Source organism: Azolla caroliniana, unplaced genomic scaffold (assembly GCF_043228905.1).
Source record: "Azolla caroliniana isolate FFs.n. ecotype wild unplaced genomic scaffold, voAzoCaro1.0.p SCAF_1, whole genome shotgun sequence".
Taxonomy (NCBI): Eukaryota; Viridiplantae; Streptophyta; class Polypodiopsida; order Salviniales; family Salviniaceae; genus Azolla; species Azolla caroliniana.
Window position 1 is genome coordinate 32,617,841 of NW_028230436.1, and position 24,284 is coordinate 32,642,124.

General features: G+C 40.1%; 2 protein-coding genes across 2 annotated transcripts; both read right to left on the bottom strand.

Annotated features, from left to right (window-relative positions):
* Positions 1-143: 143 nt before the first annotated feature.
* On the bottom strand, positions 144-9,695 carry LOC147869840 (uncharacterized). Its single transcript, XM_087333754.1, has 15 exons — positions 9,506-9,695; positions 8,787-9,128; positions 6,879-7,422; positions 6,461-6,699; positions 6,141-6,324; positions 6,035-6,060; positions 4,616-4,980; positions 4,448-4,537; positions 4,197-4,365; positions 3,975-4,079; positions 3,171-3,386; positions 2,895-3,092; positions 2,403-2,627; positions 2,179-2,317; positions 144-2,086 (listed from the first exon to the last, which is right to left on the bottom strand). The coding sequence occupies exons 1-15, from the start codon at positions 9,650-9,652 to the stop codon at positions 639-641; spliced, it is 4,437 nt and encodes a 1,478-aa protein (XP_087189880.1). The 5' UTR covers positions 9,653-9,695; the 3' UTR covers positions 144-638.
* A 1,983-nt stretch (positions 9,696-11,678) lies between these two features.
* Positions 11,679-14,858, bottom strand: LOC147869841 (heat shock protein 81-1). The gene is made up of 4 exons (XM_087333765.1): positions 14,696-14,858; positions 14,036-14,177; positions 13,594-13,871; positions 11,679-13,398 (listed from the first exon to the last, which is right to left on the bottom strand). The coding sequence occupies exons 1-4, from the start codon at positions 14,819-14,821 to the stop codon at positions 11,830-11,832; spliced, it is 2,115 nt and encodes a 704-aa protein (XP_087189891.1). The 5' UTR covers positions 14,822-14,858; the 3' UTR covers positions 11,679-11,829.
* Between the last annotated feature and the right edge of the window lie 9,426 nt (positions 14,859-24,284).

Genomic DNA, 24,284 nt, shown 5'->3' on the forward strand with positions numbered 1-24,284 from the left:
TTTCAACTTGACAACTATAAATAACTCATTCACCTATCTATTTAAGAACACGGCACAAATACGATAGATATCTAAAACTAGACCAACAAATTTGTACATGTACCAATTACATGGACATGAGAGAACTTTTTTTTGTAAGAAACATTTAATCATAGAACAGAAGTTGATGTGACATTTGCACAGCTCATTATATAGTAAACCCTGGTGTCTGATCCATTCAGTCATAAACCAACCACGTCATCAGTTACATTTAGCACAGCTGAATGTGGAATGAGCATGTGATCAAGAATGACCCTTGTGTTTTCTCAAAACTGCCATTGGTGCAATTGTTTGGACTGATTGATTTTTTGAGTCACAACTGTATCGCATTGACCAGTATGTTTGTCTCTGGACATAACCTTTCAACTAACTAGGTATGGAGATCATACCATTCAATAATAGAAATATTACGAGGTTAAAAGTAGGAAGGTTAAGAGCCTTCTAACTTCTGGCAGTTTAACTAAGAACCTTCTGTGATTCTCTTATTGTTTCATGCCAATACAAGTTATTTAGCTCATCATACCACTTCCTCTATAGATCTGTACCCACCAGAATCGTCATGTCCACCATCACAAATCACAATGTCCATTAACCCAAGTTTATGAAGGAAGATCTATTTGTTTGATGGGCGGCTCGACATCTCGCCTTAAAACAACATCAATAAATGATTTGACCTCTCTCTCTGAGCATAAATCAACCAATGATATCACTGCCACAATACAATCAGCAATAGACCCTTCAGAATATTTTTGGTTTCGATGATTCGTTTTATCTGGCAAAACTTGCTGCCTTAACTGAAGATGAAGAACCTCTATGGATGTGCACGTCACAATCCTTCTGAGGTAGCACAGCAACTGAGATGAAGAACCCCTCTGATTCACAAAAAAATCCTTGAAAAGACACTCAAGAAGAACAGATGGAGGCTTATCCTCTGAAACACGTGATGATGATTCACAGATGCATATCAATTCTACTAGTATGCTTGCAATACCATGTGTCACAGCTTCAAACCAGTTTTCACAAGTTTTCCATGGCTGTGACTGTAATAATGTTAACCATCTCCAAGTTTGCAAAATCTCCGATATCAAAAAATCACCTTGAAGGATTCCATTTCTCACAAGCATTTCCCACATTGACAGAAGGCCTGGCATTAAACCATGTCCAAAGTGATTTTCCTTCTGAAAACCAATACAACGTTTTTCAGCAAGGGTCTTCTCATCAAGGAAGGAATTTTGGGTAGACTCCTCACAGTACCTCCGAAAGAAGATCTTCCCATCTATTCCTTGCTCATGAACATAAAACTTGTGGAATGGATGTTCTTTAAACTCAAGTTTGTCCACATATTGGGAATCTACAATAGGAAGAAGGCACACACATCCATCCAATGATTCTGGACTATATCCAAAGGCTTGTAATGGAGAAAGCAAACAGAATCCTAAAGCCAAGACAATGCTTCTTTTAACCAACCCTGTCTCTATTCGGAAATTAACATCAAGATCATCACATGTGGTGGCTAAGTTCCTAAGATCAAGTGAACCTAAACATTCACTGTCAGCATTTGCGTACATCAGTGCATCAAAGCCTCCAAGTGGCAATTGGCTACATTCTGAAGAAAACAATGTTTCCATTGAGATACATGCAGCTGCTAGGTTTACACGCAATCGGTGTCTTTGGTTTTCAATTTGTAAACAATCTGAACAGAATTCTACCACTCTAGCAAAGTAACTTAGTGTTCGATCAAGATGTGAACCTGTTTGTACTGTCTTCAAAACATTATCATGTTTATTCTTCATAGCAGATTGAATATTTTCGTTCTCCTCCGTAAGGATGTGATCTTGGAGCTGGTTTCCATTCAAAGCCTTAGATATATCAACAGTCATAAGACCTTGTTCTTCATGTTCTTTCTGCTTGTTACTGTTCTTTTGCGCATTATAAAGTCTCTGCCTCCAAATTTCAACTTCTTGAGTAATACACTTCCGAACATCACAAGAGATATTTGCAAGGGTCTTTTTACATGCTGCTGATCCCGATGCATCAGCCGCAATTCCTGTAAGCCTCTGAACTTTAGAAAATCTATCAATTATATGAACCTCAATATAATAAAGCGAAAACTTCTTAAAAAGATTGGTCGGAACAAACTTGCAGCAACTCCGAGCACATAGGGACTTTCATCTGGACTGGCAAGTACAGTCAAGGCCTCAGAAACTCTCTCTCTCGTATAATTCTTTGCATAATCCATTGCAGGAATAAGTGCTTCTTGAATAGTAGATGTTATTATCTAATAAACGGGATCATACATGTATATTAGCAATGAGGATGAGATAAGAAAAATAAAAACTATCAAAAAATTAAACATCACATACATTTTCAACATCTGCTTCAATTTCACTTTCCTGTTGGTGATCCTCTCTGTTATCAATACTGACGTGAAGCTTTTGAGAAAGTGATGTTTCCAATTTACACAAAGAGGCTCTTAATATAGGAGGCACACATTTCAAGGATGCTGCTCGGGCAGCATTGACTGCAATTGTGTCAACCACAAAGTCGACTAGCCTTTGCAACTCTGGTCTTTGCTCAAAGAAAGATTGCTGTCATTCAGGTTACTCAGTTATTCCAGAGCATTGGCATGTATGAATAATGACTACCCATTTTATAGTGTATAAATATGTTTACACAGATAATATGATACACGCATAATATGACTACAAAAATTATTAGCGGGTCGCCTTGTCAGATATATGTTCATCTATTATCTATATCTGTTGAGAGATAGCAAGCATGTAGAGACTGCTCAAGTGAAAAATGGATGTCAGGTAAGTCTCAAAAGTAAAGAAAAATTGTGACTAGAAGCACACCTGTAATTTCACTTGGATATAACTGTCTGAAGAGGGTGTCACATCTTCAACAACCAAAGAAACGCCTTGGTCAATGAACCCTGAGGATTTAGGGTGATGAACTGGTGTAATTTTCCTCAATGATTTTCCATGTAATATACTAGATTTTGAAGCACCGCTTGGTTGGCTTTCCACCTCCATGAGCATGACACGGAGCTCCTGCATATGACAAAATATCAAGTTTAAGAGAAGCACAAGAAAAAACTGAAACAAAGATAACAAAATTATCATTATCACCATCAATGCAGGACAGCAATGTTGAATATAGCTAGTATCAACGACACCCACTATTCTATCAAGCCCACTGTTTATTTTTGCCTCAAGTGGAGAATCGTCTTGTGCATGCTTCTGAACTTTGCCAGATTCAGTTTCCTTTAGGTTAACATCGTAGGTTGGCAGATCCATGAACTCAAAAAACCTGTCTAACGATGCCAGAATACATATGCTTGGCACCTGCATAATCTCCAAAGCATTAGATGCCAAGCCTGAACAATACTATCTTCTGCTGCTGGGTTAAAACAATACTATAGTTCCTTTTAATTGAATTTGAGGTAAAACTTTTCTGAACAGGGCCGCAGGTGGTCTGAAGGAGATCAAACAGGGGAGGATAAGCAGGCTTTAGGTTTCCTTTGAATTTGGGGTTTTACCACTCCATAGGATCTTGTTTCTAGGTTCCATCTTTGTTTATGTAGAAAATGACGACATATATATATATTACATATATATTACGAATCCGCTAAAAAATGGTCAGAAATTAGCTGTTAGAAATCTATTTAGCAGGAAATACCCAATAGAAATGAAGAAATGTGAAGAAGAAGGTTAAGACTAGATATCCTAGTAATAAGTCTATAGTAAACAGAAATCAATGTCATTTTCATTAGCCAACTTACCTAGATTCAATTCCTAGTTTTGTAACTTTAATCTAAAGAGAAACTGTAGGTAAACTGACGTAGGCAAAATGAAACCATCCTCTGGCAGTGACCGTCAGGTTAAATGTAGCCATAAATTCTTCAAAACAATGTTAAAGGTAAGAAGAATCACCCCAAAATATTCACATTTCGGGTCTAGGATAGGATAATTGTACACATTCCAAAGTGTCTTTAATGCTTTCTGGAAATGCAGAAGTGAAACTGCTTGTTGGTTGAGCTGCCATCAAAGGAAATGTGGAATAAGCTTAACACAACATGCATGTTGAAGTAGACATAAAAAGCATATAGCATTACAGGCAGATAGACTTCTTTTGTGTGAAGGAATACATCATACCTTGGCTAAACGGAGAAAATCAAGAACCCAAGGAAGGGTAAGCAACATTGTTTCATTAGATATTGCTTTCTGTATTACTTCCACCACATTTATCGGTGGATCTGTTTTGCTGAACTCCCATTCTAACCCTTCATTTTGAGGTCCCCCATCAGGGAAAAAACAGAGAAACCTGGCATCAATGATCTCATTAAGATTAAAAAATTTTAGCAGTTCACCAAATAATTTGATACAAGATAGCAAATAACACTCACCCAAGCAAGCTAGCAAGTGCTTTTAGACTGAGCACGCGTTGTGTCAATAATGAACCAATTTCAGCTGCATCTCGAGAGTGCTGTGGAATCCTAGACATGGAAGTTAGGCTGAATTAAGCACATAGAAAATCAATTACAAGATTACCAAAGAGAGAATTCAAGCATTACTCTGTGAGTCTTGATATCTTGGATTTTAAATTCCATATCATGAGCATTGTTAGTCGATAGCTATCTGCTGCCTCCAGTATCCATACATAGATACGCAATGAAGGAGGGAGATATGTAATGAATTCTATTCCTGCTGGGTTCACTTTCTCGGATTTCACAGTATTCTTCAAGTGTTCGGCATTTGAATTCAAAATCTTCACACCTTTAGAATCGTGGAACTTGTTAGGGTTGCTGAATGGCAAGGATGAGTTTGAAGACCTATTTCTTTGACCCAACGTAAGCCTATCATGCAGCCTTTGCAGCTTCATGGGATCTTGTCGAGCAAGACCAGTAACCACTGGATCTGTCTCTCCACACATAGCCACCTACGAATTTGAAACTAAGAAATTGTGAATTAGTCAAAGAATTCAATTCCTACCCTCAAATGAGAGAATGTCAATCCTGTGCATCGACATCAAACCAGAGCAGTTGGTTGAGTAATGATTTATTGACTCCTCAACTCACAAGAAGCTGGAAATACAGTCATACTAAGACAAGTCTACAAGGGCCCAACCATGCAATATCTGAATTCTCATAAGTGTCTCAAAGTCTATGTTATTAGGTCTGACATGAATTCTCATTATGGATGGTTCCAAAGGAATAGACTTTTCTAAATTCACTCACTTGGTTCAATTATTATGTTTTCAAGATTGTCAAAAATGCGGAATCATCTCCAAGGGAAGCTGTGTAAGAATCAAGACTGAATTATTAAGTTTAAATATACAAATTATCTTCTCTACTGTGTAAAATTTAAGATTAAAAATATGTAATGCATTTCGTATATAGTATACACCATAACAGGAAATCTTGAACATTATACAAGTGTTCTATGATGCTACTGGGATGAATGTATGTTGCATGGTGCTGAAATGCAAACCACAGAAAATGGGCAGAAATCATCCACCAAAGTCAAACATATGAACCAGTTGACAGGTTCCACCACTTAAGATTGGTTGTCTCAATGATGAATAAGAGGATCGATGCAAAACAGTGTATTAAGACTTTCAAAATGTGTTAACAAACCCCAACATTAAAAGGTAATATTCATCTCATTTATGTTTCAAGACATGTCATATGCAAGCAAGAAATATATCACCAAGTAACTAAATAGAATCAAAGAAGCATTGCTGAGGGTCAAAATGTCTGCACCCTTAAAGATGGCGCATATCATAATAAATTTTATAGTCCCCAGAATTATGAGTACTTTTCTTTCACAACGCTAAAACCTCCAATTGGGAACATGGCTCTAAGTCATTTCCATAAAACCATAAATCCAGGAAAGTAGTAGGTTTTCCTAATACACCATTCCCAGCAGAATTTTTCTCTTTCAAATGAGAAATGATCACCTCATCTGACATATTTAATTCCAAACGAAGTTACCTGGACAAATTGCTCCAAGAACAACTCTGCAACAATTACATTCAGCATATGTGAATAAATTGAGCAAAACAGAAACTAATAGAAAAGTTGCAAAGAAAACATTTACCAGCGAACCAAGGATAATTTTCAATCACCAGGACATTCATCATAAGTTTAACACTCTCTTGCATCTTCAAATAAGATTCGTCAAGAGTGCAACCAAACGAATTCTGAACTGAGGCGGCATCTCTTATGATTGCATAAAACTGGTCCCGACAAAGTTCTCGATTATTATATAATGTTTGTGACTCCTTTGGCAAAGATAAAACAAACAAATTCAGGGCATTGATGATACTTCTATGCAAGAAAACTTCATAATCTTTACTGATTCTTTTGACGGAAGAAAAAGAAAAGTAGACATAATAACACCAATATGAACTAACTTACTCGACTTTTGTAGTTGTTCCTGGAGTCCCTAGCTGCTTGAAAAGGTAAAGATACAGGCATCCCAATGTCTGCAGTTTCTGAAAGAACATTGGTGGTATTACATGCCTTGTACAGCTTAACTGAATGAAGTGTAGATGCCTGATGGCTGGCTAGTGATGCCTTCAATCGCTTCTGTAATGCAGGAAAATATTGTGTTAAAAATGGATGGTTTATGAGGCTTGAAAGGAGAGGCTCTCCAACTGCAACAGAAAACAAAACAAAAAAAGAATAAGGAAAGCATAGCATATTATATTAGAAAAGCAAAAATGACTGCTGATATATACCTATGCATACATAAATCGAGACATATGAATCCATACATACATGGATACATTATATATACACACATGTACATATATACATGGATAAAAATCTATACCTGAGTCTAATATTCTTCCCAGCTGTTCCATCAACGTGCATGCATAGAAGGAACAGTCGTTACTGGATTCAAACAAGTGTCTCTCGGTAAGGCCAACACCATACTGATGCTTTGAGAGGCGCTGAAGACTTAGAAGCTGGAACAAATATTGCAACTCTCCAATCAGAGTGGGCACCAACTTTTCAAAGATCAACTTGGAATGTATAGCTGCAAACCGTCTGAGTCTATTTATTGTACTTTTTGGAATACTTGAGCATTTGGACAAACTTTGAGTTGACCCAGTACTCTTCTTTTGCATAGAAAAACATTTTTCGTGAACAGAAGATTGGTGCATGGAAGTTTGTGCTAATTCAGCTGTCTTAGACTTTGATTTACGTTTCTGATCACATCTTTGCATAAGAGCATCCATATCCACTTTCAGAGGAATATTGCTCCTAGTCTTGAAAGAGTTATTGTCACCTGACTTATTTGACTCTATCTTTGCTAGGACAAAAGCACTGTCTACAACTGGATTTTGTGTTGGGGTAGGATTTACCCGCCTTTTCTGATGCAAGTCAAATTAAGGTCAATCATTAAAATGGTAACAGAATCCTGAATTTCAGATGCGAAATGAATTTGACAAAACCTCCAAAACAGAGAGCAAACTCTCTATCACATAGCAATGAGCAATGGTTTGAGCCAAAACTGAACCATGGTTTTAAAAGCTGAACATTGGTTTGGCTTAACTACAAATTTGGAAAGCAATTTGGTTTAGGTTTGGTTTGCCTGGGTGATTAACAACTCGGTTTAAGTTGTATCGATTTAACGGCTTATGGTTGACCAAGCTTGAAATTTCCTCTTACGCAACTTATAGAGTATTTTTATAACATAAATCATAAACCCTAAGACCTCTCTTCTAGGCTATCACTTCTATGTTTTACATACTTTAGAGTTCACTATTTTCGATTTTACTTCTTATGCAAATTATTTGCTTAACAGTTTCTAGTGTAATGGGTTTGGTTTTAAACGGTTCAGGTTTCAGGATCTCTTAAATGGCTCAGTTCAAGGTTTCAAGTTTTAATTTTTTTAACAGTTCTCGAACTAGTTTGAGCCAAACCGAGCTGTTGCATATTGATATCATACACACACACATATGGAAAACGGCTCCTTGAATTTCCTAATTCAGCACACCTAATAACAAGTATAAATGATACCATCTCAGTGGCTTCTTGCAAATACTCATTAGACTGTTACTTAAAAGGTTTTGTTGCTATTGTATACCTTCATAGTTTATAGCATATCCTAAAGTCCAGCACTTCATGTGCAACCTAAGGATTATAAGTATTTTCAGTATTGCCCAATTAGCCAGTGTAATATGTGATGTAGTTTAAATTCTTAATGAAATATAAGAATAACAATTTTCCTTTTCTTTCTTATATGAATATTCATGTAATGTCTTCTTAACCTATCTCCTTTTTCTTACTAATCCTTAGAGCAGCCATACAAAGCTTAGTTTCCTGTTGTTCTCTTAGGAATAAACTAACATTTTTTTCTGAAAAAACTAAAGTCAAGTTGTGATTGAAAGCGAATCTAATACTTCCATCTTGTTCTCAGTACTAGATTCTTACTTCTCCATGTAAACGAAAAAAAGGGACGTAAAATCCATATCCAGTTGAAAGCTCTTACTTTCTCGGTGATACAATACCTGTTTTTCAAACATCAGAGTCTCACTGAAAGTAAACCTTTTCATCTTACTTTTGCAGTGAGACAAACCTTTCCAAACCATATAAATAGTTACATATATGCAGACACATTAGCACCAAAACATCATTGAGAAATCAAATATAAGAAATAATCAAATGAGGAATTTAACAAAGGAAGTATGAAAAGAATTCATGTGAATAACAATATCGCATAGTATGAACTAACCGGCCGTGTTAATGATGTAACTGCCTTCTGAGTGGCAACATTGAGTCTTGGAAAACCCCCTAATGATGGAAATTCAGCATCGTAAGTATCCCCTTCATTGTTTGTAGGAGTATCTATTACAAAAGGAGAATTTACAGTAATGTGTTTTTCTTCAGAACGAGGAGTGATTTTATTTGATGAATTGATCACGTTGTGCGGTTCATTTTCTTTGCTTTCTGACTCCGAAAGTTGACTGAAAAACATGTCTGATTCAGATCTGATGTATTCCAGAAAGGCTTTAGCAAAAGATGAGCGATTTGTTTGTTGCATTTCTTCTTTCAACATGATAGCTTGTCCGTTATTCTACATTGATAAAGAGCAGACTCACAAAGAGGTTGGAAAATGAAGATATTTAACAGAAAAAGATCGAACACAATGCGGATGAGGAAGATGATGTTGTTGATGATGACAAAGGCGAGATGAAGAGGAACAAGAACAAGAAAACTCAAATAAAGATGGAGAAAGGCTAGAGTAACCATGTGAGAAGACCAAAATATGTCGGAAAAAGAAAAACATACCAGAACAATACATTAAAGAAGAAGAACTATTACAAAAGAACCCAAGAAAGAAGAAGAAAAGATCCGAAGAACACAAGAAAAACAAGAAACGATCAGAGAAGAGCTCCAAAAAGAAGAAGAAGAAGAAGAAGAAGAGAATCAGACGAACTCAAAGAAGAAGACCTGCAGATGACTTGATGAGGTTCCCGAGATCCAAGGCAGAAGGAAAGCCAAGAGAAGATCATCATCATCATTATCTACTACATCGTGAAGAAGCAACCTTTGAATGAGAGAAGAATCTGCAGAAGAAGAAGAAGAAGAAGAAGCCATAGCTTCTTCTCAATTCGATAGATGCAGACTGAATTTTAAAAATTGTTCAGTCCAGTTTGTTCCCAGTCTTTGTTTTTGTTTTCTTTTGAAAGTTCTCAAAAATCTCTGCAATGTACTTCTCCTGGATCATATACTACTCTACTAAAACTATTTATTTACTGTGTGAGCTGCGAGCGAGCCTTGGAAAGTTGAACACACATCAGAATGTATATATGATGATAGATATATGCATGGATGCATGGATGGATGGATAGATGCATGAATGGATTGATGGATGGATAGATGCATGAATGGATAGATGCATGCATGGATGGATGGATGGATGCCAAATGGGTTGGAGTAATGTATGCATGTATCATGTATATGTGATGTCTCTCTCACTCTCCTAGTCTCTCTCCCTCACTCTGTGGGTCTTTCGAAGTGTGGGTTGGGGTGGGCGTGGCCTGTGGGTTCCTTAAGCAGAGGAACTCACTCATCCTTTTCATGTCCCGTGTGTCTACTAATAGCACCACCAGAATTCTCTTTGGGTTCTATCCTCGCTCGTCCACGCCACCATGAACACATCCTGCATTCGTATGCCTCTCAAATTTCTAGGTTCGAATCCGCATCGTTTACCCACCCACGATTGTCTCATTACCCAAATCCCTTTGATAACTTTGTCATTGTGCGATTTTCAACGGCATTGTGGTTTTTTTTCTGTTTTTTAAGGGGGGGGATGTTATGAAACTCACCAATGCCTCATCATGTATGTCTGTAGCCTATGGGAATTCCTTTACTGATAGTTACAAACCTTAGATTTCCTACTCATCTTATATCTTTCTCTTGTTCACTTTGATAAGCTTCGATTCAGAAAGTTCAATCATTGAAACTTCAGCAATGATTAATCACATTTTTCTACAATAACCACTTTTCCTCATGAAAGGTATAAGTCATGGCTGACCTCAACTTGTAGGGAAACAAATAGACACGCCTATAACTTGTCAAAATAATTGAAATGCAAAACTCGTAAGTGAATAAATATGCATATGCTTACAATGGAATTCTAAGTGTCTATTGTAGATATATTTTTGAAACCTTACCAATGTATCGAGGTTTATTACCGTATGTAAATGGTTGTATGCCATGTCATGTTTTATAACTAGTAATTGCACAAACTTGAACCCATAACCATATGCTACTACATGCTTGCCCTATCGGTTGTGGGCGTAGCACAAGTTCACGTAGCAATGACACTTACCGGTTTCACTAAAAACTCACCCTTCTGGTCATACCATCATGAAGTAACAATGCTTAGTTAACTCCGGTTGATCACAAGGGGCACTCTGTTTGGAATTCAGCACCCAAAATCCCACCACATATAGGATACATATAGGGGCTTGAAATGTTTAAGGAGTCTCTCATGTGTTAATAATAATAGCCAATGCACTCATACCCAAAACCCAATCGCTATTAATGTGATACATTATTGATTAATGGTTTCAAATCAAATACATTTTTCATTAAACTTTAAACTATTTGATTAAATTTTCTTCCATCTACATTTTGAATTGTGAGTCAAATTTCATAATTTCAGCCAACTTTCTTTTCAAAGGATTCTCACAGCCATGGTTTCATGGTGACTTTAGAAAACAAACAATATTTTCATTAAATCAACATCAATGAGAAGACCAGACTGAAGATGAAGAATGTTTCTTTTTCACAGACCTTCACACATATTGATTATTTCCTACCCAAAACTTAAAATCAATAAAGCAATGAAGAACATTAGGATGATCCCTCAAAACTTCATTATTATCAACAAACAGCATATAACAGACGTCACAAAATTTTAAACTGCACTAAAAAATACATACTACACAGATAAGAATGACCACGTATTAAATTAACTAACTGAACATAATAATGGCAGCCAAACAGAGAATAGACATCTAGGAAGCCAGAACGCACCTCTCAAGGTGTTTAATGAATACCTTGAACCAAAGAACAAATTGAGACCATTTTAGAAGTTAAATATTAGATTAGAACAAACTGAATAAAACCGTTTTAAGAAAGATCAAATAAAATGATCAATCAATGACAAGAAACAAAATATTTGTTAAAGCACTACCCAAAAAAAAAACAAAATTTGCCATCCTGGTTTTCATCTATTTTGCCTCTTCACTTGCATCATTTCGCTTTTAATCAACCTCCTCCATCTTACTGCCATCAGCATCAGCGTCTTCCACAGGAGTGTCAATATCCTCATCAGCATCAACAGAAGCTGCAGCATCATCATCAATGCTCAATCCTAGTTTCAACATACGATGAATCCTGTTGCCAAATGTGTTGGGATCATCGAGACTAAATCCTGAAGTGAGAAGTGAGGTCTCGAACAAAAGCAAAACAAGATCCTTCACTGACTTATCATTCTTATCAACATCAGCCCTTTTCCTTAATTCTTCCATTATCAGGTTCTCTGGGTTTATTTCCATTGTCTTCTTGGAGGACATGTAGCTAGACATGCTACTATCTCTTAATGCTTGGGCTTTCATAATCCTTTCCATATTAGCTGTCCACCCGTATTCACCGGTTACTAAACAACACGGTGAATCCACAACTCTGTCAGACACCACAACCTTCTCTACTTTGTCCCCGAGAATATCCTTCACAACTTTGCAAAGAGGCTCAAATTTGGTCTTCAATTCTTCCCTCCTCTTCTTCTCCTCATCAGAGTCTTCCAGCTTCAAACCTTCCTTCGTGGCAGAGACAAGTTTCTTCCCATCAAACTCTTTCAGCTGTCCAACAGCATATTCATCAATGGCATCAACCATAAAGAGAACTTCATATCCCTTCTTCTTTAACTTTTCCAAGAAAGGGGAGTTCTCAACTGCCTTCTTGCTCTCACCAGTAATGTAATAGATATCAGTCTGTCCCTCCTTCATTCTTGTCACATAATCTTTAAGGCTTGTCATTTCATCACCACTCTTGGTGGAGTGGTATCTCAAAAGCTCAGCCATTTTTGCTCTATTCTGGCTGTCTTCATGAACACCCAATTTGATGTTCTTTGAGAAAGACTCATAAAACTTGTCATAATCCTCCTTATTCTCAGCAATCTCAAAGAAAAGCTCAACACATTTCTTCACTAGATTCTTACGGATAACCTTTAGGATCTTGTTCTGTTGGAGCATCTCACGAGAAATGTTGAGAGGCAAATCTTCAGAATCAACAACTCCCTTCACAAAGCTGAGATACTCAGGAATGATTTCTTCACAGTTGTCCATGATAAATACCCTTCGAACATAGAGCTTGATATTGTTGAGCTTCTTCCTTGTATCAAAAAGATCAAAAGGAGCTCTCTTGGGCACATAAAGCACAGCTTTAAACTCCAATTGACCTTCAACAGAGAAATGCTTCACTGCTAGATGTTCTTCCCAATCGTTGGTCAAACTCTTATAAAAAGCAGCATACTCGTCCTTAGTAATATCATCAGGTTTCCTCATCCAGATAGGTTTCTGCTTGTTACAAACTGACCACTCGTGAGAAACTTCCTTGATTTTCTTTTTCTTTTTCTCTTTTTCTTTTTCTTCTTCTTCAACATCTTCAGCTTTACCCTCTTCTTCTTCCTTGGTTTCTTTCTCCTCTTCTTCCTCATCATCAGAAACCTCCTTTGTCGTTGTCTTCTCAACCCACAGAGAAATAGGATAGCTGATGAATTCTGAATGCTTCTTTACCAAATCTTTCAGACGCCTCTCTTCAAGGTATTCTTGCTGCGAGAGACAAACAATGAAATCATTATCAATCGTATCTCTGAATCAGATATATCACGATTGAGCAATAAGAATCAAAATCTGATTTGTTATTTAATTTCCCTAAACAAGAAACAAATAGCGTTCTTATTATTACAATTCTGGTTTGACTGCAGTTATTGTTTAAGCAAATCAAAACAAATATCACTGCTTTACCTGATCCTCCTTCAGGTACAGAGTGATCTTGGTACCTCTACCAAGAGGCTCTCCATCATCTCTGGTGACAGTAAAGGAGCCACCGGCCTGGGATTCCCAGATATATTGCTCATCATCATTATGTTTCGTGGTAACAACAACCTTCTCGGCCACCAAGTATGCAGAGTAGAAACCCACACCGAACTGGCCGATCATACTCACGTCAGCACCTGCTGCAAGGGCCTCCATGAACTCCTTGGTTCCAGAACGCGCAATAGTACCCAAATTGTTTACAAGATCTATGAAGATGAATCGAATTAAAAGAACAAATATCAGTATGTATGCACATAAATACAGAAGTTTGAAATGATCTGTCAGCACAAAATCTACGAACACTTCGTGTAATCAACTTTAATACCAACAGCTCCAAAAGCAAAGAATTGATGAAGAAAGAAACATTTACCTGCTTTGGTCATTCCAATGCCACTGTCAATGATGGTAAGAGTGTTTGAGGCTTTGTCAGGTATGATGTGAATGAAAAGTTCGGGCTGAGAATCGAGCTTCGACTTGTCTGTGAGACTTTCGAAGCGAATCTTATCCAGGGCCTGAAGTTTATTTAAACAACAACACATGAGTACAAGAATAATATCGCATGAGCAGGCCCTCTTAAATATAGAGGGGCTGAAATCACTACAGACAGAATACTTTAAAAACTTACAATAGAAGAAAGCCTAAAGACATAGATCTGGTTGATACAACAAGAAAAGATAAAAAATATGAAGCTACAAATACATCAACATGACAAAAACATCTTAAATTTGAATATTGAACAAATTTGACCATTGAAAAAACATAGAATAGAAGGAAATGAGAGAACTTCAGTCTGTAGTAGCTAGTAGTAACAAATAATGAGAAAACATATATATATAAGCACGAAAGAGAAGAAAACTAAGGACAGAAACCAGTTCAAAGAAACCGTCTTGGGGAAACTCAGCAAAAAATGAAGAGCAATGAAAGCCGAGAAGAAGAGGAGGAAGAGGAAGAAGAAGAAGAAGAAGAAGACGTGCTTAAAAGAACTATTGAAGGAAAAATGAAACAGAAAGTACAATGAAATGAAACTCACATCTGAGGAGTTACTGATGAGCTCTCGCAAGAAGATCTCCTTGTTGCTGTAGAAGGTGTTAATGATGAGGCTGAGGAGCTGGTTGATCTCAGCTTGGAAGGCAAACGTTTCAGTGTCGGACGCCATAGCTAGCTAGCAAGCGAGCTCGCTTACTGAGCGCAAAAATAAAAATTTGTGAAAGACAGGAGGCGAAAACGGGAGGAATCGAGAGCAGGTGAGGGCGGGAGCTCCTCAGATCTGAGCGACAGAGAAGAAGAAGAAGACGAAGATTGGGAGAGAGCGAGAGACAGTGTTAGAGCGTGAGAGGAAGCAAAAGAACCAGAGAGAGAGAGAGAGAGATATAGTAGAGTATGAAGTAGGGCAAGAAGGGGAGGAGAAGGGGGGGGGGGGGGGGGGTTGTTTCTAGAATGTTCCACGAACGGCCCTCTTTGTTAATAAAAGTTTGCCCTAATAATAATACATTCATTTTTTTCCCTCCCTTTCATTCTCTTTTCTTCTCTTGGATTGAGATGGCATGGCATGGGGCCTGGGCCATAGCATGGCATGATAGCATGGCATGATAGCATGGCATGATAGCATGGCATGGCATGGGGTGCTTTCCCACGCAACTAACCACCCCCCCCCCCAAGGCCTCATAGTACATATGTATCGTACTCCATGCTTTGATCGAGCACGCACTCATACATACATATTGCTAGGAAGGATCAACCCATTTGTGATTTCATCGCCTTGATTACACCTACGTTGCGCATATATATATATATCACACGCTCCCTGCTGCTTCTTTCCATTCTCTCGAAATTATGATCCTTACTTGAGGCCTTTTGAGTTTTGATTTGAGTGATTTATACACTACGACAGGATCCCTTTGCACCTTATCTCCGCAATGTTAGTTTCTTCAGTTTTTGAGTATATCGAGCTATTGTGTAAGATATCTGAAACCATTTGACGTTGATGTGTTTGTCTAAGACTCGTGTCGTTGCTGATCGAATGTCCATACACCATCGATTTTTATTTGACTCTCTTTAAATCGTTAACACGCTTACCATCCATCAAGCGATTTCTTCTCACTTATTCAATAAGTGAGGTGAATGAATACATATACTTGGTTTGTATTAGTTTTAGAACCTCTACTAAAACAAGATTTTAATACTTTAATGTGAGCACCTATGTACAATGTCTTTGACATGTTTTTTCCAAAATATCTTTGAGTCTTTTTAGTGGCTTATGCATGTATATTATGTTGGGAAATTTGGTCCCTCCGGATGGATCGAAAGCACGAGCCCGATCGGATGGAGTCGATTAAATACCAACTGAATGGATAAGTTGAATCAGTCGATAGTTAAGTTGGTCGAAGCCAAAAAATCGACTAACCGACAATCGATTGATTAGCCGAATCGACCGAATCCGACTAGGCTATATTTGTAAATAGTTGTATATGCACATGAGTATAAATATAGTTAGGGCAAGTAGTTATGATTAATTACGTTGTCATTTAAACTGGTGCATTTTGTGGGTGCAACTCGAGAGAGTAACATGTGTGTAGGAGAGAGAGCGAGAGCGAGAGTTGCAACTTTGTTGTAACCGTCTTCTGACGATGAGGAGTTCGAGGTTGTTGCCTTTATAGTCTCCTGTGTATTTACCTCCTACCATAGTGATATAGTTCGGTGGACTCTCATGGTTTTTCCCTATCAAGGTTTCCATGTTAAAAATACATGTGTCTATGTACTTTCATTTGTTTGTCTTCTACGTTTTTTGTTTTCTATCATTTCAATCTTTGCACCCACGTACACACGTGTATCAAACGGTTGTGGTCGGTAATGTGTTCACATATGCACAATGTCTACGGCTTTTAGTCTTTGACATGTTTTTCCCAAAATACCGTTGAGTCCTTTTAGTGGCTTATGCATGTATATTACTCCAACTTTAGCAAATACAATTGAGTTTGAATATGGTAGAATACCAAGAGAAAATGATATTCATTATCTTTGACGTAGGAGTGATTATGTTTAGAATCAAATCATCTAAGGACACTTAATACCCAACGAACGATGATCGAAAGCTCTCCAAGTTCATGTAGGTTTTCTAGGTTGCTTCACACCACCTTGCTCAAATTGAGAGCCCGTATACATATGTATATAGATGGGAATGAAGCTTTAGGGGGTTTCATATTGCAAGCTCATGTGACGAGGGACGTATTATTCGTTCCCCAAAATATGTTTTGTGTCAATGTTTGTTTAATATGCATTATAAGAAAATATACAACCCTCTAAAGCTTGTTCGCTTATTTATGTCTGGGCCTATATGACATAAGTTACTCGAAGGGAATAACTACTTCATCGAATTCATTGTTGACGTAGCTCAAAAAGCTATGGATGTATGCAATTTATCCCAATTCAAGCATCTTTGGTCTTCATTCATTGTCACATTGCAACAAAATTGTTGTCATGATACTGCCCAAAGCCTTATTTCTTTGATAATGGTAGAGATACATGTCTCAATATTTTCAAACTTATATGCAAATTAAGGGATTCCGTCATCAGTGGCAACTCCCATGTTTCTATGCAGAACAATAAACTAGGCATTGCCAAAGCAACCTATCATGATGTTCATGAACAATGGATATGAACCAAGTTTTTGAGCAAAGACATAAATGACCACACTATACGTCATCAATGTGGGAACCATGCATCTAGTTCTTTGAGTATTTACAAACATGCCTTGTCGATTTGTTACAATGGAGATTGGATGGGTAAACATTCTATAATCAAAGTGATGGGTAAGAGAGGAAGTGAAGAAGTGTGTTGACGGATAAGCAGAGAGTTCTCTCACTTGTGCCCCAACATCTTGTCTCACATAAAGAGGATGTAAACCAAATCGAATGGAAGCAACATTCATAAGGAAGTGTTTTTGCTCCTCTCAAATTCATTCCAAGTGAACTTAGTAATGTCATCGCCACATGTTTCAATGTCCATAATGAAGCACTAATTTTACAAGTGTCAATGAGCTATTTATTGCTAACCTAACATTCACTTTATTTTACCAATTTGTAGTAAGCTCTCTTTGCCACTTCTAAGTGGTAGGTAGCACGTTCATAGTTTCATTCTACATATGATTGGAAAGAACCTCAATCCTAACATATGTGAACCTTTATACATTTCAAGTGGCTCATTATTGTGCATAATGTGTGATTTATTTTTATTTTGAGTCTTCACAAGCATAACCTTTGAGTGTCGAATACATGTGTATAATGGACGTATTCACACTATCCCGTTTTGGCCATTTATGTAATTAGCATAAAGGGTAGTTGCCCTAAGTCGGTCACTATATATAGTGACCTTGTAACCTTTTTGTAAGGTTGGTTGTTGTATTATTGCTTTGTGAAATAAAGAGTCTTTTGTGTCTCTCTCTCTCTCTCTCTCTCTCTCTGTGTGCAACGACCTACATTCTGTCATACGCAGGTACTCAGCAACGATCGAATGCTTCTTGATCTTCCGCATTGACGACCTTCGTCTCCAACATCTGGTATCAGAGCAGAGGTTCGGCCGTCATCACCGCCTGCACAGTATTCGCGTCATTCGAAGAAAGAGAGAAGAAGAACAAAAACGAGGTTTGCACCTCATTGCGTTAGATCCTCTTGCTTGGAGTAAGCCATCAGGTTGTACTCTGTTCCTTGTGATCGTAACCGCTCGAGGTGAAATCCCCTTGTGCATCATTGACACGATCGTGCTCCATTCGGTTAAACGGCATCCGAAAAGGTCATTAAACGCTGCTCGCTGCTCATTGTAACCACTCGGTGCAGATCGGTCTTAGGACAACAACCCCAAATTCGTGCTTTATCTGGTTGATCGACATTCGGGAGGATCAGTTGGATCCGTCTCTCTCGTTGCTGCAGTCAACCGAAGCAGAATCGGTCCAGATAATCGGTTTCAATAATCGGTATTCGGCAACATTCGGGAAGACCAGTCGGTTCTGTCCCTCAAGCTACCGAAGTCAATTCGAGCAAGTTCCGAAGCCGAACCGACTCGGGGTCAAATCCGACTAGAACGATATCGGGTGAGCCAACCGGCTGCACTCCAACAAGGTTCGTAGTCAACTCCGAACCGAGCTCCGTCAACCGAAACCAAATTTGATGGCATCAACATCCGGCTCGTCAGAAATGAGTCTACGAAAGTTCGATGGATCGAACTTTAACTTCTGGAAGGAGCAAATGCAGGACTATCTCATAGTCAAGGGGCAAATCGATCCCATCGAAAATGAAGAACCTCCAGAAGGATACAAACCAATTGAGTGGCAGAAGCTGGACAGAATCGTCCGCGCCACGATTCGGATGCACCTATCGGAATCGGTATATTTTACGGTGCAATCGTGTACGACAGCATTCGAACTGTGGAAAACACTGTCGGACACCTACGAAAAGAAGGTCGCTGCAACGAAGATGTTTCTGATCCGGCGCCTCTACAACTTGCGGATGAAAGAATCCGATTCGGTCCAAGCACATCTCAATGAGTACGAAAGCATAAGCTCCCAAATCTCGTCACAGGGGACGGCAATCGAGGATGAACTCAGAGCAATGATACTCATGAGTAGCCTTCCCTCATCATGGGAAACTTTCGTCACAACCGTGTGCAACGCGTCAACCACGGCTGTCAAATACTCCGAAGTCACGAGCGCAATTCTGACCGAAGCAGCTCGGAGAAAGTCTTTTGCCAAAGACTCAACAGACGACGCTTACGTAGTACAAGGTTCGACAGACCGATCGAACATACGAGGAAGAGATTCCTCACGACCGCCGAACAATCAGCGAAGACGGAGCCAGTCACGGGATAACCGAATCTGCAACTATTGCAAGAAACCCGGACACATCAAAGCCGACTGCCGCGCACTCAAGAACAAGAACGACAAGTCTCAGAGATCAGACAAGAAGAGTGGCCGGCATGAGGAGATCAATTACGTCAGCTTCTCAGCTGATGTGCTACCAGACGACCCGAATATACTATCAATCGAAAATCCAGTCGGATCAGAAGTTCTACTCACGACTGAAGAATCGAGCACATGGATCTTAGATTCGGGCGCGTCATTTCACGTGACTCCTCATCGATCCCAATTTCGGCAATATACGATCCGTCACTCCGACTCAGTTCGAGTCGGTAACTCGCAACACTGTGACATCATCGGAATCGGCACAGTAGAGCTCAACCTTGCAGGTGGCTCTACACTTGTACTCCACAATGTCCGACATGTACCCGAGCTCTCAAGGCCATTGATCTCAGTCGGACAACTAGATGAAGACGACATTCGTGCCGGTTTTTCTTCGGGAGGGTGGACACTCCACAGGGGGAACCTCCTGCTTGCTAGAGGACCCAAGATACACTCACTGTATCCGTTACATGTTACGCTCAGAGAGGGTAACCTGTTTTTGGTGGATATTCCTGTGTCATCACTATGGCACCGAAGATTAGGACACCTCAGCAAGGCCGGCATCACGCACCTATCTAGAGCCGGATACATCCCCAAACTCTCCTTCTCGGACCATCAATTCTGCGAGCATTGTCAGTATGGCAAACAAGCAGCCGCATCACACCCGACATCAGCACCAAGAGACACGAGTCCTCTCGACTTAGTCCACTCGGACGTCTGTGGCCCAATGCCGCATCAGTCTCTAGGCGGTGCCTCTTACTTCGTCACTTTTATTGACGATTCGACTCGAAAGGTGTGGGCTTATCCGATTCGCACCAAAGATCGGGTCTTCTCGATCTTCTCAGATTGGCTCGCTATGGTAGAAAATCAAACCGACCGAAAGCTGAAATGCCTTCGGACAGACAATGGGGGAGAGTTCAAATCCGATGAATTCGTCAAATTCTGCCGACAACGCGGCATCCGACGTGAATTTACGGCACCACACAGTCCGGAGCAAAACGGGATTGCAGAACGAATGAATCGGACGATCCAAGAAAGGATAGTTTCCATGCTCCAACACTCCGGACTGTCGGATGGCTTCTGGGCAGAGGCTCTACTCACGGCAGTACACATAATCAATATGTCGCCAAGTAGACCTCTAGGACTTCAAATTCCTCAGGAACTATGGATCGGCAGTAAGCCGAATTACGACAAGCTGAGGATCTTCGGATGCGAGGCGTACGCCCTTATTCCGAAAGATGATCGCCGAAAACTTGCACCTCGGTCCAGGAAATGCATTTTCCTTGGATATGGATCAGACGGCGAAATGGGATACCGACTCTGGGATCCCGAACGCAGACAAATCGTCCGAAGTTCGGACGTTGTGTTCAACGAGTCGGCTATGAACCCATCAGTCGAAAAACCGATCGAAGTCCGAAGGGTAACATTTTCCGATGTGCCGACCCTTCAAGAAGGCCCCGCTCTCAACACACGGTCAGCTTCACGGGTAGCCGACCCTTACACTACCGACTCGGACAACTCCGACTCGGCACAGCAGAACAATCCGCTTTTGGACCATCCGACCTCGATACCCGATGCGACCAGTCCAATCATACCTCGACGATCCGAGAGACTGTCGCAACCTCCGGAGAGGTATTCTCCTGGAATTTTCTTCACCGACGCCGGCGAACCGACGTCTTACGACGAAGCATCGACATCTGTCGATTCCGCCACCTGGCATCTGGCGATGGAGTCGGAAATGCACTCCATTCGAGCAAACAAGACTTGGGATCTGGTCAAATTACCTAGGAACCGACGTGCTCTTCCTTGCAAGTGGGTTTATCGACTAAAAGAGACGTCTGATTCGACCACCCCAAAGTACAAGGCCAGATTAGTTGCGAAGGGCTTCCGACAAGAATATGGCATCGACTTCGACGAGATTTTTTCACCAGTGGTGAAAATGACAACCCTTCGTTTTCTACTCGGCGTAGTGGCAGCCGACAACTTGGAGCTGATTCAGCTAGATGTCAAAACAGCTTTCCTCCATGGTGATCTCGAGGAGGAAATCTATATGGAACAGCCAAAAGGCTTCGTGGCAACTGGCCAAGAACATCTAGTCTGCCGACTCAGGAAGAGTCTATACGGCCTCAAACAGGCACCGCGACAATGGTACAAGAAGTTCGACGACTTCATCCAATCGATCGGCTTCTCCAAAAGCGATGAGGACCATTGTCTCTTCACCAACACAGCTCAAGATGGATCACCCATCTTCCTCATCATTTACGTGGACGACATGCTAATTTCTGGACGCCACGCGGGCGAACTTGCCGATCTCGTTCGGCAACTGCGGTTGAAGTTTGCCATGAAGGACCTCGGTCCGGCACGACACATCCTTGGCATGAAAATTAGTCGGCATCGCGATAAACGACATCTCTTTTTGTCTCAGACCGACTATATCGGACGTGTCTTGGAACGCTTCAACATGCAATCAGCCAAATCTGCTTCAACCCCGCTCCCAATGAATCTTCGGCTCTCTCAGCGAGACTGCCCGACATCCGGCCCGGAGGGGGAAGATATGAAGTCGGTACCGTATGCACCGGCAGTCGGCTCCCTTATGTACCTGATGGTCGCGACACGGCCTGATATTTCTCATGCCGTAGGAGTCGTTAGCAGATTTATGCACAATCCTGGCCGATCGCATTGGAACGCAGTCAAGCATGTGTTCAGATATCTGGCTGGCACAAAAGACCATGGCATTCTTTTCGGTCCGAACCGAACCTCAGGCGTAGTCGGTTACACCGACTCGGATTTCGCCGGCTGTATAGACAGTCGGAAATCAACAACCGGATACTGCTTCAAATTCGGCAATGGAGCAATCTCGTGGAAGTCGAAACTTCAGGAGTGCACAGCGACCTCAACGACCGAAGCAGAATATGTAGCTGCGTCCGACGCAGCAAAAGAAGCTTTGTGGCTCGGTCGGCTGGCGCACACGTTTCGACAAGTCGACCATGACTCAGCTCCAGTTGTCTACAGCGACAGTCAAGGTGCTGTTGCCCTGTCGAAAAATCCGGTTCACCACAACGCCTCCAAACATATCGACGTTCGATATCACTTCGTTCGGGACTGCGTCATTTCAGGGAAAATCGGTCTAGAGAAAATATCCACAACCGACAATGTCGCAGATGGAATGACCAAGTGTCTTTCGGCAGACCGTTTTCGGTCTCTTCGGCATCAGATGGGCGTAACGACAAACCAGTCCGGTTAGAGCCGGACACAGAGCAGGATGGTTCCCGACAACCGACATCAGTTCCTTAATGATCGGCTTCAACTGTTCCGACCCGACCAGTTCGGTCTTCTGCCTTCGGACCCTGCCGACTACGAACAAAGCTGATATGTCCGAGAACCCAAGTCTATACCTGTAATCTTAGATAACCCATGTATACGCCCATTACGGGGGAGTGTCGAATACATGTGTATAATGGACGTATTCACACTATCCCGTTTTGGCCATTTATGTAATTAGCATAAAGGGTAGTTGCCCTAAGTCGGTCACTATATATAGTGACCTTGTAACCTTTTTGTAAGGTTGGTTGTTGTATTATTGCTTTGTGAAATAAAGAGTCTTTTGTGTGTGTCTCTCTCTCTCTCTCTCTCTCTCTCTCTGTGCAACGACCTACATTCTGTCATACGCAGGTACTCAGCAACGATCGAATGCTTCTTGATCTTCCGCATTGACGACCTTCGTCTCCAACATCGAGTTGGAGCTTTGTCACTTAACTTACTACACATAGAAAAGTACACAACTTCTGGGCGTATGTTGTAAAAATCACTATAACTCAAAGGTTATTTGGATAACATAAAAGGTAATACGCAACGGGGAGAATTACAATGATTGGAGTTTCATGCAATATGGGATAAAGGAATATATTATAGGCAGATTTTTACAAGGTTGAGTGGTTATACTCTACATCGAAGTATTGATTCAAGACGCCAGTTAGGACTTAGAATGGAGGTCATTACCTATACGTACACGGTTCATTTACCACCATAAGTTTATGTACTTATTGCATGCACCTCCAAAGGTGCTCATAGGGCACCATATCAAATCATTTGTTGAAGTTTGTAACAACGACATAATTTTACCTTCCACGTGAATTTCTTCCATCAATATTCGATGAGTGCCAAGGTGATCGATGTTGTTATGGCATTTTCGAGAACTAACTTGTATGTACTACCTCTCATCATTCTTTTTAGCCCATATGTCGAACTTCACTTTCATTATATATCTAAATAGTCTGTCCATAAGATAATTTGCCTCAATTGTCCTTATGCTTCCCCCTTTATGCAAAGGTTTGATCTAGATTGTACACCAATAACGACGCACAACATGTTGGGACACATGATTAAACATATCACTTATCCAACCACGTGTTTTCTTTCTTGTCCATTTTAACATTTCAATCTTCATATACTAGAGATCTCTTGCCTTGTGATTGACAAGGCATTCGATGGTGTCTAGTGTTTTCAAAATCCAACTTGTTTTGGAGACTTGTTATCACTATTTTCCACCCATGTCCTTAACTGATTTCCATTATACATTACAATAGATTTGCAACAAGAGAATTGAACACGATTGTCCAATAATTGTTTATATTATTTAAATCTACCCATTTATACAAAGTTTTGATCC